The sequence below is a fragment of the Podarcis raffonei genome, chromosome 2 (assembly GCF_027172205.1).
Source record: "Podarcis raffonei isolate rPodRaf1 chromosome 2, rPodRaf1.pri, whole genome shotgun sequence".
Lineage (NCBI taxonomy): Eukaryota > Metazoa > Chordata > Lepidosauria > Squamata > Lacertidae > Podarcis > Podarcis raffonei.
In genome coordinates, this window is record NC_070603.1 from 25,615,372 (window position 1) to 25,633,061 (window position 17,690).

Here is a 17,690-nt window from a genome sequence, read left to right on the forward strand (position 1 = left end):
ATGTTATCTCAAACATAGGTTTGCGGACCCTTTTCTTAACTTTTTTTAAAAACCGTATATTTGTTTGTTTGGAGTGACATTTGTTTGGAGGAAGAAAACCTCCAGTTTAGATGACGGACAAGCCAAACTCTGACTTGTCTCATCAGTGGTCAGGGAGGAGTGCTGTTGGAACTTTCGAGCTCCATCACATTAAACCATAGTTTGTTTTAAACGATGGTTGAATGAGATGTGTGAAGCAGGTCAAACCATGGCTTAATGAAGCTCACTTGTTTAACCAACCAGAGGTTCGATAAACAATGATCCCTGTCTAATACAAAATGGCAAGCCAAGATTAGGGGAGACTCACTGACAAAGTCCTTCTGGCTGCCTTGTAGAAGGAGAAAAATAGGGAAAGCACCTGTACATAAAGGGACGCGGGTGGTGCTGTGGGTTAAACCACAGAGCCTAGGACTTGCTGATCAGAAGGTTGGCAGTTCAAATCCCCACGATGGGGTGAGCTCCCGTGGCTCGGTCCCTGCTCCTGCCAACCTAGCAATTCGAAAGCACATCCAAGTGCAAGTAGATAAATAGGAACCGCTCTGCTGCTCTGGTTCGCCAGAAGCGGCTTAGTCATGCTGGCCACATGACCCAGAAGCTGTACGCCGGCTCCCTAGGCCAATAAAGCGAGATGAGCGCCGCAACCCCAGAGTCGGCCACGACTGGACCTAATGGTCAGGGGTCCCTTTACCTTTACCTTACCTGCACATAGGGTGCGTTCTGCACATAGTTCTAAAACATGGTTTAGCATTAAGCATAAATGTGACCACTAGCTCTCTACGTCTTCTTCCCTGCCATAGAATAAACCAGGGTTTCTGTAAGTCTTGGACAATCCGGCTGGTATAACTGTTGCTGAATGTTGGTGCTAACCATGGTTGAAAGAAAGATAGCAGTTGTGCTCCAGGAAGAAGAAGGAACATGGGTTCTTAATGCTGGCTCCCAGTCTCTTTAACTATGGTTAACAGCGAGCCGGAATGGAACCTGCATCTCTGTTTGGCCCCTGTGACTTCTGCTCAAACTTGTACCCCTGTTTGTGGACTTTTACTGGATAGGAGTCCAACGTCTGTATGGTGGCAGGCTCCCTGTCCCTGGCTTACAGCCTGGGAAGAGACATCATTTTCTTATCTCCTGTGGTTCTCAAGATGACAAGTGAAATGTATGCTGGTGCCCTCTGGTGGCTCATGTTTGTCCTCTTCCATTTCTGCTGTAACGCTACTGAAAGCAACCTGCTTCCTGTGCATTCCACCTTGCAGATGTCAAGCCCTCAAACGTACTGATCAACACACTGGGACAGGTGAAAATGTGTGACTTTGGAATCAGTGGTTACCTCGTTGACTCCGTGGCCAAGACGATGGATGCTGGCTGCAAGCCTTACATGGCAGTAAGTTCAGGTTACCAGATTTTTTCCAATGAATCTGGGGACACTTTTCAACTTCAATGGATTTTGTATTTCAGTATTTCTGCCTTGCAGAAGGGCTTCCACTTGTGCAATGGGGTCTGCCCCCACCCTCAATTGCTGAAATTGACCTGGGGAGAGAATCCCTAGACCTGCACGTACTGGAAGGAGAGGGGGGATCATTCTGTCTGGCAAGCCAAACGGCTTTCACTGACAGAACTCTCAGGAGAGTGTGATGTTAAATTCCGCCCCACTATTGCAAGACTGTTTAGGCCCTCCAGCTGTTTTGGGACTACAACTCCCATCATCCCTAGCTAACAGGACCAGTGGTCAGGGATGATGGGAACTGTAGTCCCAAAACAGCTGGAGGGCCAAGTTTGGCCATGCCTAGTTTAGATGGACTGTCTGTCTCTGTACTTGCAGGTATTGCACACAAAGACCGAAACAAGGAAAATATTTTGTGGGTTCATTTTTTATTGGTTTAGCTTGTCCTTCTCTGAGCTCTGCTTGCGTTCTTAAGCATCTGGACTCCTCCATCTCCCAGGGCCAGTGTGGCAGCAGCATTTCAAATTACATTGCACCCAGTTTGTTTACACTTTCGTTGGCTCTTTAATTAAAATCGCTTGTGACAAAATAACAATATAGCTAACTTACGGGAGATGCATGCAGAGAGCCTTCTCGGTAGTGGCACCCATCCTGTTAGAAGACATCTGTAGGCAGCCCTGTATAGGGAGGTGTTTACTGTTTTATTATGTTTTTAGACACTGGAAGCTGTCCAGAGTGGCTGGGGCAATCCAGTCCAATAATAAAATGATGATGATGATGAAAGATGGCAGAGTGTGATAAAGGTTTAGTGGGGTGATGGTAGCGAGGGAACCAGCACATTTTGATTCTTTTTGCCATCCAGACTTATTTCATCTCCAGCGATGTGTTTTTAGTTGACTGGCTCCCAAATGCATTATAGTGCTCCCTGTTATGATGTTGAAGATTAACCAAGCGCATCATCTTAACTAGCCTTCCCTGAATGTGATATCCTCCCACGTTTGGCTGATAAAAGCTTCAGTCCCAAACATCTGAAGGGCACCAAGTTGGGGAAGGCTACTTTTAACCAGAGGCGTGGGAAGGTCAGGTGGTACCAGGTGCGGAAAATTTCTTGTCACCCCCCCATTGAATTTTTTTTTTTTGCCTGCAAAAATAGTTTTGCATTATTTCATATTTTCTTACAAAGGAATGTGGATTCTGGGCCCCAGATAACAAGTAGGCGACTGTGGACAGATACTTAAATCTACAGGATGGATTGTGTTTTGGCTCCACTGAATTGAAATTTCAGCTTTCACGACATATGAACACGGCCAAGTAAACAGTTATTTCCATGGAGGAGGGTCAAGATATTAACCAATATGCATGGAATTTCAGATATAGCTATATAATTCCTAGTGTAGTAAGATAAGACCTTTGGAGCAGGCATTTTTTAAAAAATGTTTTTTTATGAACTGCCCTAGTAGGGCAGTAATTGTTCCTTGATAATTTGTCACCCCCCCTCCATGATGGCACCCAGGGCGGACCGCCCCCCTTCCTATGCCCCTGCTCTTAACAAAAATCAGATTAAGACAGAAAGACACTCCCTTTGAAATCTCTTCAAAGCCTAAGGGAATATCTGACTGGAGCTAGACACTGCATACATACAGGAAGTCGAGAGAGTCTTCTTCCCCCATCGCTGAGGGATTTACAACTTGGGCAACTAAATATAATACGATTTGTGTTCTGTCTCTTCCTCCCCCCACCCCAGCCTGAAAGAATCAACCCAGAACTAAACCAAAAGGGATACAGCGTCAAATCCGATATTTGGAGTCTGGGAATCACTATGGTAAGAGTTTACACAGGAAGGCCTGATGGACTGTGTCTACTGAAGAGAGTTTTGTCCGTTTGGCCTTGTTCCACACGTAAAATATTTTGCAATCTGCGGCTGATTGCGATTAATAAAATGCCTGAATACAGCTCAGGCCTTTAGCCTTCAATACAGTGAAGACATGGTGAGCTCGAAATGTGTCCATGTTTAAATGCGGAACATTCTGTGAGAGGAAAGATAACAATTTCACTGTTTTGAGTTCGCCACTGTACTTAGCAGAGCCCATTGCGGTCACGGGGGTTACATGAGAGCAGGAGAAATATCTTGATTTTTTTTTGGGTGGGGAATGTGGTTTGACTGCTTCTGACTCTTTACATGGGCGTCTGTCATGGATGCTTTAGCTGAAATTCCTGCATTGCATGAGGTTGGACTAGGCAACCTACCTTGGAATCTCTTCCAACTCTGCAACTCTATGATTCTAGTATTTTATTGAGGCTGGAAAGAGCTGTGAGTAACTGTGAGGGTTGTGTTAATACTGGACTAATACTGGCGGTTGGAGTTTATAGGAAGTCCGGAAGAGTAATCGTCAACCTTTTTTCAGAAACAATACCCATGACTCTTCGTCTAAATGTGTGCATTTTAGTATTCCATTGTAAGCCATATACAGTGGTACCTCGGGTTACAGACGCTTCAGGTTACATACGTGTCAGGTTACAGACTCCGCTAACTGAGAAATAGTACCTCGGGTTAAGAACTTTGCTTCAGGATGAGAACAGAAATCATGCTCCGGCGGCACAGTGGCAGTGGGAGGCCCCATTAGCTAAAGTGGTGCTTCAGGCTAAGAACAGTTTCAGGTTAAGTATGAACCTCCGGAACGAATTCAGTACTTAACCTGAGGTACCGCTGTATTTGTCTGGCAGGTATTTGTGTGTGTGTGTGTGTGTGTGTGTGTGTGTGAGAGAGAGAGAGAGAGAGAGAGAGAGAGAGAGAGAGAGAGAGAGAGGCAGAGATCACTATTACAGATAAGGCATATAGCAGTGGTTTTCAGCCTTTTTCTTTTTAAGGGAACCCTTTCCTTAGCCACAGTCTACTGGGGAACACATGTTGCAGAAAACTGTGGGGAATGTGAACATCCTTCACCAACCCACCACGTGTTTTGGACTACAAATCCCATCATCCCTGACAATTGCCCGTGCTGGCTGGGGCTGATGGGAGATGTTGTCTAGGCAAGAGAGATGGGGAGGGGGGGAGATGGTTCTAGGGCATGCCTTCCTTTCAGGTGCCGTACAGGCCTATTGAGCCTTATCACCACCACATGTGATTTGAGAGTGTGCCATGGCACAAACACAATGCCCCAAGTTGTCACCGATCGCCAGGGGTGATCTGTAGTTGCAAGTAAGCAGAGGAAACTTGCCCCCCAAATACACTTCTTGAAAACTTGGAGACTGCCCCCCAAAATGCATTTTGAGAGCCACTGGCATGAAGAAATGCTTCATTGGAGCAGTTCACTTTTTTCCTTTCTGGATTTATTGGCGGCTTTAAAGCCAAAAACGCAGTGGAGTTTTAATGTTGAAAAGCTGCATAGGTGGATTTTACTTTCTTTTCCTGCTTTGCTTTCCATCGTCAATTTTGCTTCCCCCTCCCCCCTTTCTCCAGCTGACCTCTTGCAGACCTGAAGCTGTGCATTCTCGTTTTGTTTGCAGAGGTCCTATTCCCCCCCCCACAAAGGAGTGTCTTCACTTTGTGTGGGTATCCGAGCTTCTCTTGACAACGTTCAAGAGACATCAGATGAATTGTGCTAAGAACCATAGGCAGAAACAGGTCAGAAGGAAAGCAGGTTGCCAGGAGAGACGCCTAGATTTCCGGATGTAGTGTCAGCTTGTATGCCAGCGGCAGCCTTTTTTCTAGAACAACCAAGTCAGCAGCTTTGAGCATCCTTGGGACTGATCGGTTTTTAAAATCGGGACTGGCTTCCTTAAAAAACAACAACCCAAAACAGACTAGTTTGGGCAGGCACGTGAATTTCAGAACGTACAAGCGTTCCGCAGCCTCTTTTAAAACAGTGCTTCCGATAAATGCTAATGTAGCTAGGCATCAGCGTGCATGTGTAGGTTGTTTATCTGGAAGAAACCTGGTGCCCTGCAGTCATAATCTGTCTCCATACTCACTCAACTGGCACCACGCCTGCTTCAGGGAATCAGAGCATTCAGAGCAAACAGACAGCTTCTTTTGGCAAACTGGAATCATTCTCCAGGGAAGGATGAGTCCCCTTTGGTTGCAACAGCCCCCGTGGGTAGGGAATGGAGAGGGAGAGGACAGAGAGCATACCCTCCCCTGGCATTCTGCATTCTCCAGGGAAGGCTGTGGGTACGTGGCGCAAACCAGCTGAACTGGCCTCACATGCTGCTACTTTTAAATATTCCCAGGGACATGCCGTCTCCAGGGATTCGCACAGGCTGTGCCTTCCAGAGGCGCCAAATGAGCCCAGGGTTTCTAAGGGGGGAGCGGAAAAAAGAAAAGCAGAAGCCGTGAGAGGAGGTCTGGTGCCATTGCGGGGCCATGCCTGCAGATGGCAGCAAAAGCTACGGTTGTTAGGGAAACGGAACAGTGTTTGTCTCCTCACCGTACTTTTTGGATAAGGTAAAGGTAAAGGGACCCCTGACCGTTAGGTCCAGTCGCAGACGACTCTGGGGTTCCGGTGCTCATCTCGCTTTACTGGCTGAGGGAGCTGGCATACAGCTTCTGGGTCATGTGGCCAGCATGACTAAGCTGCTTCTGGTGAACCAGAGCAGCAAACAGAAACACCGTTTACTTTCCTGCCGGAGCGGTACCTATTTATCTACTTGCACTTTGATGTGCTTTCGAACTGCTAGGTTGGCAGGAGCTGGGACCGAGCAACGGAAGCTCACCCCGTCGCGGGGATTCGAACCGCCGACCTTCTGATCAGCAAGCCCAAGAGGCTCAGTGGTTTGGACTGAGTGGTTTAGACATTAGCTAAAGTGGTACCTCAGGTTAAGAACAGTTTCAGGTTAAAAACAGACCTCCGGAATGAATTAAGTTCTTAACCCGAGGTACTACTGTATAAAGGTACTTTATAAAGGTACCTTTATAAGGTACCTTTCTTTTTTTAAAAAAAATAACCTAAGAAAGTGATCTTGATGTCTCTCCATCTTCTCTCCATGCCCAGATTGAACTGGCCATTTTGCGGTTTCCGTACGAGTCCTGGGGGACGCCATTCCAGCAGCTCAAACAGGTGGTGGAAGAGCCATCGCCTCAGCTCCCAGACACCTTCTCTGCAGAGTTTGTTGATTTTACCTCACAGTGGTAAGCGTGAGTCATTTTTTGGGTGGGGTTGGGTGGGGCGGGAACCCCACGGGACCCCTACCTAACTTTAGATCCTGCTCCCAGACTCATGTAGTCAAAGGGTTGGTGAACCTTCGGCTTTCCAGATGTTGTTGAACTCCTAGCTGCGATCAGCCCCAGCCAGCACAACCAACAGGCAGGTATTAATGATTATGATCATTATCGCTATTGTGGATACATTTAATCACCTTCCAAACAAGCATCTCAAGGTGGCGTACACTTAAAAAACACCCAACCAGTTTGAAACACAAAATAGACCCTTGTGGCTGATAGGAACTGTAGTCCAACAACGTTTGAAGGCCACAGGTTCCTCTATCCCTGACCTAGTTTATTTTTGTTTGAACCAAATGCTATTGAAGACCTTTGCGTGCTCACCAGGAATTTGCTTGGTTTTAATGCTGAGCTTTCAGTAGAATTTGACTGGTTTTACTGTGATTTCTTTTATTTTGGAGTATATCGATCTGTCTGTGTGTATATAGTTATATATATATACACACACACACACACATATGCATATAAATGCATAAACATAATTTAAAAGTATTAGTTCTGCACCACCCTTCATTAATTATTTCAGGATAGTTTGCAGTAACAAAATAACGTCTCCATTAAACTATTTCAGTAAATACATAAATCAAATGCACTACTTATTATTAGTTTGTTGTTTTTTTAAATAAAGAAGAATTACATGCTGCCTTTTTGGCTCTTAAAAAAAAAGGTAAAAAGGAAGTTTGCATCTATAAGGGTCAAAAACACTAGGTTGGGGCCAGAATTCACACTACAATAAAGGAGAAAAAGACAACCAATAACTTAAATCAGATTTAAAATGCATTAAAATTCTGTGGCAACGACAACAACAAATGGCTCCACTGCTCGCCCCAAATGACCAGCTCTGGTGTAGCTGGACTATTGTCCCCCTGGGTGAAATTTTAAATTGTAAGCTCATTGGGGCAGGAGCCAATCACCTTTTACTTTATAGAGCAGCACCCATGCTTGTGGGTTAAACCCCACCTTCTCTCCAGAATTCAGCTTATGAGTTAAAATCTTTGCAGGATTGAGGTTGCAGGTATAAGACGCACATCCTTCCTTGAAAATTTGTCACAAGTATCTATAAAATGCTGTAGAGGAGGTAGGGATAATTATTTTAGTCCACTACTTTTAAAAAATAAATACAAAATAAGTCAGTTTAATTACTCAGCAGATGCTTGCCTTTGGCTGTTAATGGCATGATCAAGATACTTGCTCTGGAAGTAGCTGCTCCATTGTTTTGAAAACAGGCAGAAGCTCTCAAGGGAATCTGGCAAGGTGCATATGTGAGCCTGGTCTTTACGTCAGCCATCTCTACTTCCACTGCCTTCTTCCTGAGCTAAGGCACGTGTGTCTGAGTGAACTTTCCTCAAGGACTGTTTCCTGTAGCTTTCAGGAAATGTCATGTTGACCTCCCAGTGGTCTATGGGGGAAGTGACTCAGTGTGTCAGAGTTCTGGTCCTTTAGTTCTCTGAGGCAAGACGTGAAACGCCATTGTGCCAAGGCAGAGTGTGAGGAGAAGAGAAAAGACCGTTGAAATAGAGCAGTGTAGAGTCTTTGGTTCCTGCAGGCTGCCTAAAAGAATGGAGTTCCTTTTGTGACATTTAAATGGGTGCTGTTTTACTTCATTGTTTCATAGTGGCCTTTTCTGAGCCATTTAGTCCTGACACTGTAAGTTTATGTTCTTTCAGACGGCCAAACTTGCCATCGTATCATCCCATCTAGCATCTTCAGTTTATATATTGCATCTTCAGTTTACCCCTCTCGTTCTGCCTTCTTATTGCTACTCTCATCCAAATCCTCTCTCTCTCTCTGTGTGTGTGTGTGTGTGTGTGAGAGAGAGAGAGAGAGAGAGAGAGAGCGCGCGCGAGAGAGAGCGAGAGAGAGAGGAATAGATTTAAACTCTACAAAAATGCAGCCTAGGTTCATAGTAAAGTTATGAAAAGCTTATGGGAAAGGAATAAATTAGCAGAAGAATACGAAATTTCCCCATGGCCAGCTTGGATAGAGTTCGATGCTAGTTTATTTAAAAAAACACCAACCCAACAATTTTCGACATGCACACTCTCTCCTGTCAGTTTTGATAAGCAAAGACATGGGGTGTGCGTGTATGCACACACGAAAGAATCATTGGGTTTTGTTATATTACACAGCATAAGAGTTTCCGTAAACCTGAGCTCTGAGATGATGCAGTGAGAGATGGGCAGGAAGTATCCCTTCAGTAAGCATCCTCCACTTCCCCCCCACCCCCTGGGCTTGGCAAATCCCAGAAGAGGGTGTGTTTACTATAGCCCGATGATCACACTTTTGTTTCTCTCAGTGTGACACTTTACACCTCCTTCCCCTCTCTGCTAAAGCATGTGTACGTGTGGAGATCTTTTTTCAAGTCACTCCAAGCATCTTCCCCGTAAATACTCTGCCAGGAAGTGAGTTGCTATTACATCCTGTCTTCAAAGCTATTTTCAGCTGCAGGGAGACCGGAATAAATGGATCTTTTTTACCCTTCCACCTCACCCGTTCAAGTCACAGACAAACTTTCCCAGCCACCCATTGTAGTAATAATAGCTGTTTGCAGAAAGGATGAAGCATGCCAAGCTGGCCTGTCCTGGCAATGGGTGACGCAGATCAAAAGTGATGGGAAGGTAGAACAGCCCCACGTGTTGTGTACAGCTGATAAATGAATATTATATGTGCTCATCTCTTTGGGGGGTGGGAATGTCTGAGGAGGCTCATCTACAAGTAAGTATTGGTTTTATGCCTGTTCAGCTTGTCCTGGTGCCCTGCAAAGTATACTGGGAACTGAAGTTTGGTGAGGGCACTGAAACAGCTTGTCACCAGCTGTGCAGAATTAAAAGTTTGCCTTGGAATCCCAGTCACACTTAAGTCACCATACAAATGATATGCCTGAAGGGCTCCTCACATGATTCCCAGAGAGCAGGGCAGAACAGCTTCTCTTGGCCCCTTCTCCAATGCCTGCAGTTTTAAGGGAAGTTTAAGCATGGGAATTAATGCAGGAGGGATTCTGTATTCATAGCTCTCTGCATGCATAGGCATGGGAGCTGGAACCTTGCATGATCTAGTTACATGTTTGGGTGGACATCAGTTGGCATCGCTTTGGTTCCATTTCTGGTGTCCTTTGGTGCTGAGACTGGTGCAAAGCAAGTCCCATCACCCTCCTTTACAGGACACAGATAATTCCTTGTGTTTTCACAGGCAAGTTGGCTGTTTGCTTCTGTTGGCTGAAACACACCTATAATTTTCCTTTCTCTCTCTTCCTTCCCCCTTAAAGCTTGAAGAAGAATTCCAAAGAGAGGCCAACATACCCTGAACTAATGGTGAGTTTGTAGTCGCAACAGATCCAGGTGCAGTACAGGCAGAAAACACAAGTTTTGGTTCTGACAACTTGTCGTTGCAGATGCTCATCCTGAGAATTGGTTTGGTTTTTTCCTCTGGGTGGATGGAGACCCACAAATGTTTGCGTTCTTTTACGTTATCTGAATCATGTTTTGAGCCAATAGCTTACCTTAGGAAGTGTGAAATCCAGCAGCTGCCTGAAGTCCCAAACCCACACATTACTCAGGGAGGTGCAGAATGGGTAAATTTGTACTGGAATCCTCAAAGATCAAATTCATTAAGTATCCTTAATCAGCACTACTGTTTCTGCCAGATGGAAACTCAAGAACCAGTTAGGGTTGCCATATTTCAAAAAGTGAAAATCCGGACACAAAAGTTGTTGAGCTTTTCCCGGACGTTTCAGCAATTTCCACCCAGATGTTGCTAAAAAGGCACTGCAGTTTGGAGAGAGATGACTGTAGTTTTTCTTTCTGAAGGGGCTTTTATACAAATTTTCAAGCTGCTTTTACTGCATGGGATCCATTTTTACGGTAGAGAAGTTGCAGTTCCCTTTCTCTTCTATGACCTGTACCCATGAAATCACTATATCAAGCAAGACGGCATGAATTTCCAAAAACTTTTGTGGCAACCACCACCATGTCCTTCTCACCTCTGCGAAGTCCCTGGAGAAGGGAGGTGGGGACTTCTGGCAATGATTTCAACCCTTCCATCCATTTATGTGTATAATATAGCAGTACGTATTTCCTTCTTAATGCTGATGAAATTCTGAGATGCTCCCAAGTCTGCCACCTCGTTTTGACTCTTACTAAATGGTGGTTCTGATATCCAAGTGTAAGTTTCTGAACCATTATCCTCTTCTTTTCTTGTAAAAGAAATTTGTATAAGTAATTCCTATGAACAACAACAAGCGACATGGCACCAGCTTACTACACTTTTTAGTGATAGCTGATCCATGGCCATTTGATGTACCTTTGGGAACTATTAATTTGCTGATGAAGATTTATCATTGAAACAGTTTATTATCCTGGGAGAACTGTACTGTTCTTGCTGTTGTGCTCAGAGCAGCCTATTTCGACGTTTGGAGCACCCATCAGCTCACGTTTGTAGGACATTGACTGTGGAAAGGCATTCTGATTCCATTTCAGTGATCTTTGACAGTGACTTACCATTCCTACCATTCTTGTTCCTGGAACATTTATTTGATTCTTATTAGTTTGTGACTCCATGGACATATTATATGTCTTCTGTTTATGAATTTTGAAACAGTATAGTGTTATAAAAATATTGTCGGTATAATATTAGCCGACGTGTTGCTTGTTGTTGTTCAGAGTGTTCTGTTTTGCAACACGGGATTTTCTTTGGTGTATAAGTAATTCCTATGGCATTTCTGCAAAATGGATCTATAACGCAATTATCATGTAGGGTCGTGGGTTCAAGCCCCACGTCGGGCAAAAGATTCCTGCATTGCAAGGGATTGGACTGGATTAAGCCAGTGGTCCCTTCCAACTCCAGCATTCTGTGATCCTATGTACCTTTCATTAACAGCTTTTTAGGTGGAGAAAGGCCTCGATTTATTGGCTCTTGTTTAAAAATGCACCATACGTGCATTTATAGAATTAATCCCTCCACCCGCTTCCAAATCATACAGCAGTGTTTTTATCACGTGGCTTTTTAGCACACACTGGGTTCGCCAGGGTGGAAGTGAGGAAAGGCATGTTCTTCAGCCAAGCTCTGGTTGGCAGCCCTGCACATTTCTATTGAATTAGGATATTGGATCACCTCTGAAATCTATCTCAGCACTGTGGTATTTTATGGCTGACATTATTGTTGTAAGGTCCTGTGGTTTGGGCTTTTCCTCCCCTAGCCCTTTTCACTTTCCCATGGCAGTAGACATTGCGGTCCTGGAATGGGCTGCTTGTCTTTGAAGGCTGAGGCTGCTTCTTTTGCTTTCCTGCGTCGTTGAGGTTTCAAGTGGAAAATGAGAGGATGACTCGGGCATGGCTAGAGAGCTAATTTTCTTACTTACTGACGCTTTGCTTTATATTACCGCCGTGGTTTCCAAAACGCGTCCTGGGGAACCCTGGGGTTCCTTGGAAGCTGATGGGAGGTTCCGCCTGGGAGAATAACATTAATGGCAGGCAAAGCTTCCTTCAAAGACAGATTGGCCAAAAGGGTGTTCGTTAGGCTGGGAGACAAGCCCAAGACCAAGGACAAATTCTTCACCCCAGAATCCTTTGCAACATAAGCCAGTTCCATGAGCTGGGAAGTTGCAGAAGGCTGAAAGTTTGAAAAGTGGTCATTTTCCTCACAGTTTTTTTCTTTTTTCTTTTCGGCCATTGATGTTCAGATTTTCATCTGGCTGGTTACCGTGAAGTTCTTAATATTAGTGGCAGGATCCCATATATTTGACCACCTTTTCCCAGGCCCCATCTCCAGCTGGAGAGAATGAGTGTTACTCTTTCTCCCTCCCTCACCCCCTCAATGCCCTTTGCAGATGATGCTCTACTCAAATGCTGGGGTACAAGGTTAGCTATACCCACTGCACTGCACTGCCTGGGTTAAGGGGACACCTCTTCTGAGCATGGGAACACTCCCATTCCTACAGGGCTGGCTTACTCATTGCTCCAACATGTACAGTGTGGCACAAGAGTATTCCTGCATAAACACACCTCAACACTTTGGACATTTAGTATGAATTAAGGGCTATGGGTGTACTGTTGTGTGTACTGTTGTATTGTTGTATATTACATGCAAGTAGGTTCCCACACACATGATTTCTTGTGGCATATATGTTGCATGGGGAGCGATTACTGGCAGACACCCCAGTCCATACATAATGGCCAATTTACGGAGTTTCATCTGACCCCACCATGTGTCATGCACATAACTTATGAACGTTTCGTTTCGCTGTACTTATATACTTGCTTTTATCCTGTATTTTATTCTGCGAACTGCCCTGGGATCTTATGATGAAGGGCAATATAGAAATATAATTATACATATGCACATACTTGTGTTTGAGCCAGCCCTAAATAAGTCTGAGACAGGATTTAGATGAATAGATTCTTCTCTCGCCTAAACCCTGGTGTGACTGCAGCTACAATGCATAATCTAGGAGCCAGCCAAAGAGATCTAGATCATACATGAGAGTCACACCTCGTACCACATAGAAGTGGCCCATCCCTCCCTCAAAGCCTTCGCATTCAAAACTCATTTGCTCATTGACTGAAATACTTTGGAGATCTCTTTTAAGAGATTGGGTGGGTCTGCGTTCATTTCTGAGGACCTTTTCAAGTCTTTCCTCACAAAGGAAACCCTCTCTGAGTTGCATCCACTGTAGTGGTTAGGGAGAAGCATCTTTCAGGCCTTCCTGAACTTTGAACTTCCAGTTTTAACTTTGGGGCACGTCCTTCTTTTTCAATCTTGGCTTTGCTTCTCTGTAAACGTTGTATTGAATACACGCTTAATGGGATTATTGTGATAATTAATGAGAGAGAGAGAGAGATGAAAAGCACTTCCCACACAAGAAAGACGTTAGGAATTTTTCTTTTCTTGTTCATTTAAATCTTTATGGAAGCTTTTGTTGCTGAGTTGTGTCCAGTTCAGTGGTATTTTATTTATTGTTTCAATAGCTCTCAATTGCTTTTCACTGTAAGCTTTTCTTTGATAGCCCTGACGGAATTCTGATTACCATTTTTGCAATAATATTGTATCCAGTTCATTTATATTTGACCATGGGTGGGGAGGACATCTGTATTTTGCTGTGGAGACGTTGGTTGCATTTGGATGCCACACTAAGCCATAAACCATGGGTGAGCAAATCAGTCTGTGCATGAGCTGGGCTTGAGCTCCCCGCTCTGCTATTTCCTGTGGCCAGCAGAAAAACAAACCAAAGGATGGCTGGCTTAGCATTACACCCAAAGCAGCCCTCCCCAAGAAGCCACAATTGGGAACCTTGGCTTCCTATTGTGGTTTGTTTCCAGCAAAACTAACTGGGACAGTGGTTGGGATGTGATGCTAAGCCAACCAATTTCATGGCTTGTTTCTCCATTGGAGAAAGGGAGGCTCATGCACAAACTCACCTGGTTAACCATGGTTGATGGCTCGGTGCTGCATCCGAATGTGTCCCACGGAAAATGTACCTTGAGTCAAGGCCCGCTGTCATCATCACCCTGTTTGGGAATTAAAAAGGTAAAGGGACCTCTGACCATTAGGTCCAGTCGTGACCGACTCTGGGGTTGCGGCGTTCATCTCGCTTTATTGGCTGAGGGAGCCGGCGTTTGTCCACAGACAGCTTCTGGGTCATGTGGCCAGCATGACTAAGCCGCTTCTGGCGAACCAGAGCAGCGCACGGAAACGCTGTTTACCTTCCCGCCGGAGCGGTACCTATTTATCTACTTGCACTTTGACGTGCTTTTGAACTGGTAGGTTAGCAGGAGCAGGGACCAAGCAACGGGAGCTCACCCCGTCGCAGGGATTCAAACCACTGACCTTTTGATTGGCAAGTCCTAGGCTCTGTGGTTTAACCCACAGCTCCACCTGCGTCCCGCTTGGGAATTACTGTGGTCCCTTTATAGGTAATGTGTGTGTGTGTGTGGTGGTGGGAATCTAGGATTCCTGGGAGAGGTGTAATGGAAGGTTTTGACATGTTTCTCCTCTCTTTCCCTTCTCCTCACTGGTTCTCTCTCGCTCTCTCTTTCAGAAACACAGTTTCTTCACCCTGCACGAATCCAAAGAGACAGACGTGGCTTCTTTTGTCAAACTCATCCTGGGGAACTGAGAAATGGACTTGTACATGATTTTACCCTTCTGTGGACTGGTGGGCTTTAGGAGGAGGGGCACGTGGCAGGGCAGCCCTCATCGGAGAACCAGTAGGAGAACCTGCCACTGGCCAATTTTTGTTTTTTTTAATTATTATTATTATTAATATTATTATTATTGCTAAAGTCCTATCATCATCCTCTTGAAGGTTTTTATTTTTATTTTTTAAAGGGTTCCTTGGTAACCATAGTTACTTAGAATGAACTGGTTAGTGAAATGAATTTTAATAAGGTTGTCAACTGTAAACGAACAAAAATTTAAAAGAGTGATTGAAATGACGACAGTCGCAAGTTCTGTTAGCGTCGCCTCAGTCCCCCCCCCCTTTCCTCATGTTCCCTGTCAGACCAGATTTGCTTTTGTTTATGGTAATAGGTGCTACGGTAGTTATGAAGTTCTATATGTAGAGTTATATTTTGTCCCTACCATTGTTTTAATATTTATGTTAAGTGCTTGATTTTAATAGAACCTTTTTTTTTGTTATTATGTGAGAGTTGGAAGGTGGGGGGTGATGACAGCTGCAACAGCTAAAGCTACAAAGATTAGTATTTATAGGGCTTTGCTGGGAAACAGAGGAGGAGAAAGCATGGGCCATATAGATAAATATTATATATATGTATAGGGTGGAAGACTAATTTAATTTCAATGAAGAGTTTGGCTTCTATGTTAGGCAGCCCACTGATGCCTGAGAAGGCTTGCATCCTTCTTTAGGAGGTGCCCAGAGACGGCATTGTTCTTGCACAAACATCAAGAGGATGCAAAAACATTGCTGTGGTGGCTTCTTATTCCATTGCTTTGGTTATCCCTCCAATGAATAATTATATTCTGAAGTGCGAGATATCTCACACATTGACTGTTGGCTAAGCAATGGTGAATCAATCACCTTATGACCTACAGCCAGTGCCCTCTCTGTTGGCTGTAAGTCATGGGCCAATGCATTTGACTGAAGAGAAGGTGATGCCCTGAAGGAAAATGGAACTTAGAGGGATGCAGCTCTTGACGAGGATGCAAAAGCCAGGGGCTGGGGCCAGTCAGTTTTGCACTGCTCGTTTTTATACTGGCAGGAGTATTCCTTTTTTTTTTTTTTTTTTTTGGTCTCAAACACTCACACGTCATACACAAATTGCCACTTCATTGCTCATCTCCCACCAACCCCCTCACAACTTTTCACTTTTTCTGGATGCTTAACTTGCGCAAGACCCACCCCTACACGTCTAGCACAGGCTCAAACAGTGTTTCTGTCTGAAAAGCATAGCAAAACCAAGTGAATAGGAGTTGGACAACAAGTGTTGCACCCCTCATCTTAATTTGTTGCTGTGACCATTATTATTATTGTTGTTTTCAAAAAAACACTCTTTTGGTCAAACAGTACTGACTTGAGTGACTTAAGGCCTAGTGGTAACTGTTTCTGGAATTGCCCAAGGCCTTCTTCCACCTTGACCTGCCCTTAGTCACAGCTTTGTTGTTATGGCGGTTTGCATGGCCACCTAATCTCCATTCAATATATCCTGTAGCAAGGCCACAGGGGTCTTATCTGATGGAGGCTGTTGCAGTTCTGTCAAGAACTCTTTTGCTCCTGAAGCGTTTCCATTTCCTGAACTAAACCATGGCAGCGTTCACAATGGGTGAGGAATGCTGTACTGCCGGTTTGGTGTTGAGGGAGAAAGTTAACGTTCTTGCTAGTGCTTTGTCCTTTCACTTGGGACACACTACTTCTGCGCCTGAGTTCAAACACGGGGGCATCAGTGTGGAGGAGCTCAGAATTCAGACAAGTAGCCACACCAGGTGAAGACCCAAAGCGTCAGTGTTTGCCGTGTCGATTTTGTTCACAGAACTTGCCGTCCTGTTCTCCTGCAGTCCACATTTTACAACGCAACCGGTCGTTGGTGCGTACGCCGATTGGAAACCATTCAGGAGACATTTGACTGCAGACAAAACACTAAAGTGGGCTCGCATTTCTTTGTAATCTTAAAGGCCTAGAAAGGCTTGTAACCTGCTCCTAGTTTTCCATTTTATGTGCATGCTTCCCTCCCCCTCGCTTCCAATTCCCACCCCTCCCCATTGATTCTGAGCTGCTTTGATTGATTGTCTGCAGCTGCAGCTGCAGCTCAGCCAGCCAGTTTTTAGAACTGGTTCCAGCATCAATTCTCACTTTGAAAAACATGACATTTAAAACCAGCTTTTTGGTTTTCCTACATATGGATCTGATGCTTGCTGTAGAGATTGTTTTTGCTGCTTTCCTCTTGGAATAGAAGACTCGTTTGGACACCACATCCTCTTGACCTCAGAACACCTTTATTTGAGTGCTGTGGTAACAGACAGGCTGGATTTACGAGATAGGATCAGTGTTAATAGCCGATATTAATATCCTCATTGGTTTCCTATAGTAGAATGCCAGTGCTGTCTACAGCAAGTCAGTTTAGAAAGGATTATTGCACTGTGAATCAACACTACATGCCTCGGGCTTTATTTTAGGAATTAAAATGTGGAGTCTAAGTTCCTTAATCACTTAGGTGCTTTTGAGTTTTTTTTGTCAACTCTTGTCTCTATATAATTTGTCCTTTGGCAGGTACATAGACCTCTATCGAGTCTTAGAATAAAGCACACCCAGGTTATTTCCCCCTTCCGATCAAAACTGCAAAGCTTGTGTGTTCTTCTTATTTGAAAGTTCACATACCACGTTAGTGAAGATTGTTTCTAGGGATATCTCAGAAGTGGTTAAGGTGCAGTCAAAATTATTCATTTCCTAAAGGATGTCGGAAAGAAGGGGAGAAGAAATAGATGATCACGTAGTGCACCGATGACAGAACCAGAAGCAACGGGTTTAAATTACAGGAAAGCAGATTC

General features: G+C 44.5%; 1 protein-coding gene across 1 annotated transcript in view; it reads left to right on the forward strand.

The window, feature by feature from the left end:
* MAP2K6 (mitogen-activated protein kinase kinase 6) overlaps nt 1-17,485 on the forward strand; it is a 77,557-nt gene extending 60,072 nt beyond the window's left edge. Inside the window, exons 8-12 of the mRNA XM_053375418.1 lie at nt 1,290-1,417; nt 3,222-3,299; nt 6,469-6,605; nt 9,961-10,006; nt 14,728-17,485. Of these exons, the coding sequence (XP_053231393.1) occupies nt 1,290-1,417; nt 3,222-3,299; nt 6,469-6,605; nt 9,961-10,006; nt 14,728-14,805 (467 nt within the window). The 3' untranslated portion in view covers nt 14,806-17,485. The remainder of the gene's footprint in view (nt 1-1,289; nt 1,418-3,221; nt 3,300-6,468; nt 6,606-9,960; nt 10,007-14,727) is intronic.
* Nucleotides 17,486-17,690: the final 205 nt, after the last annotated feature.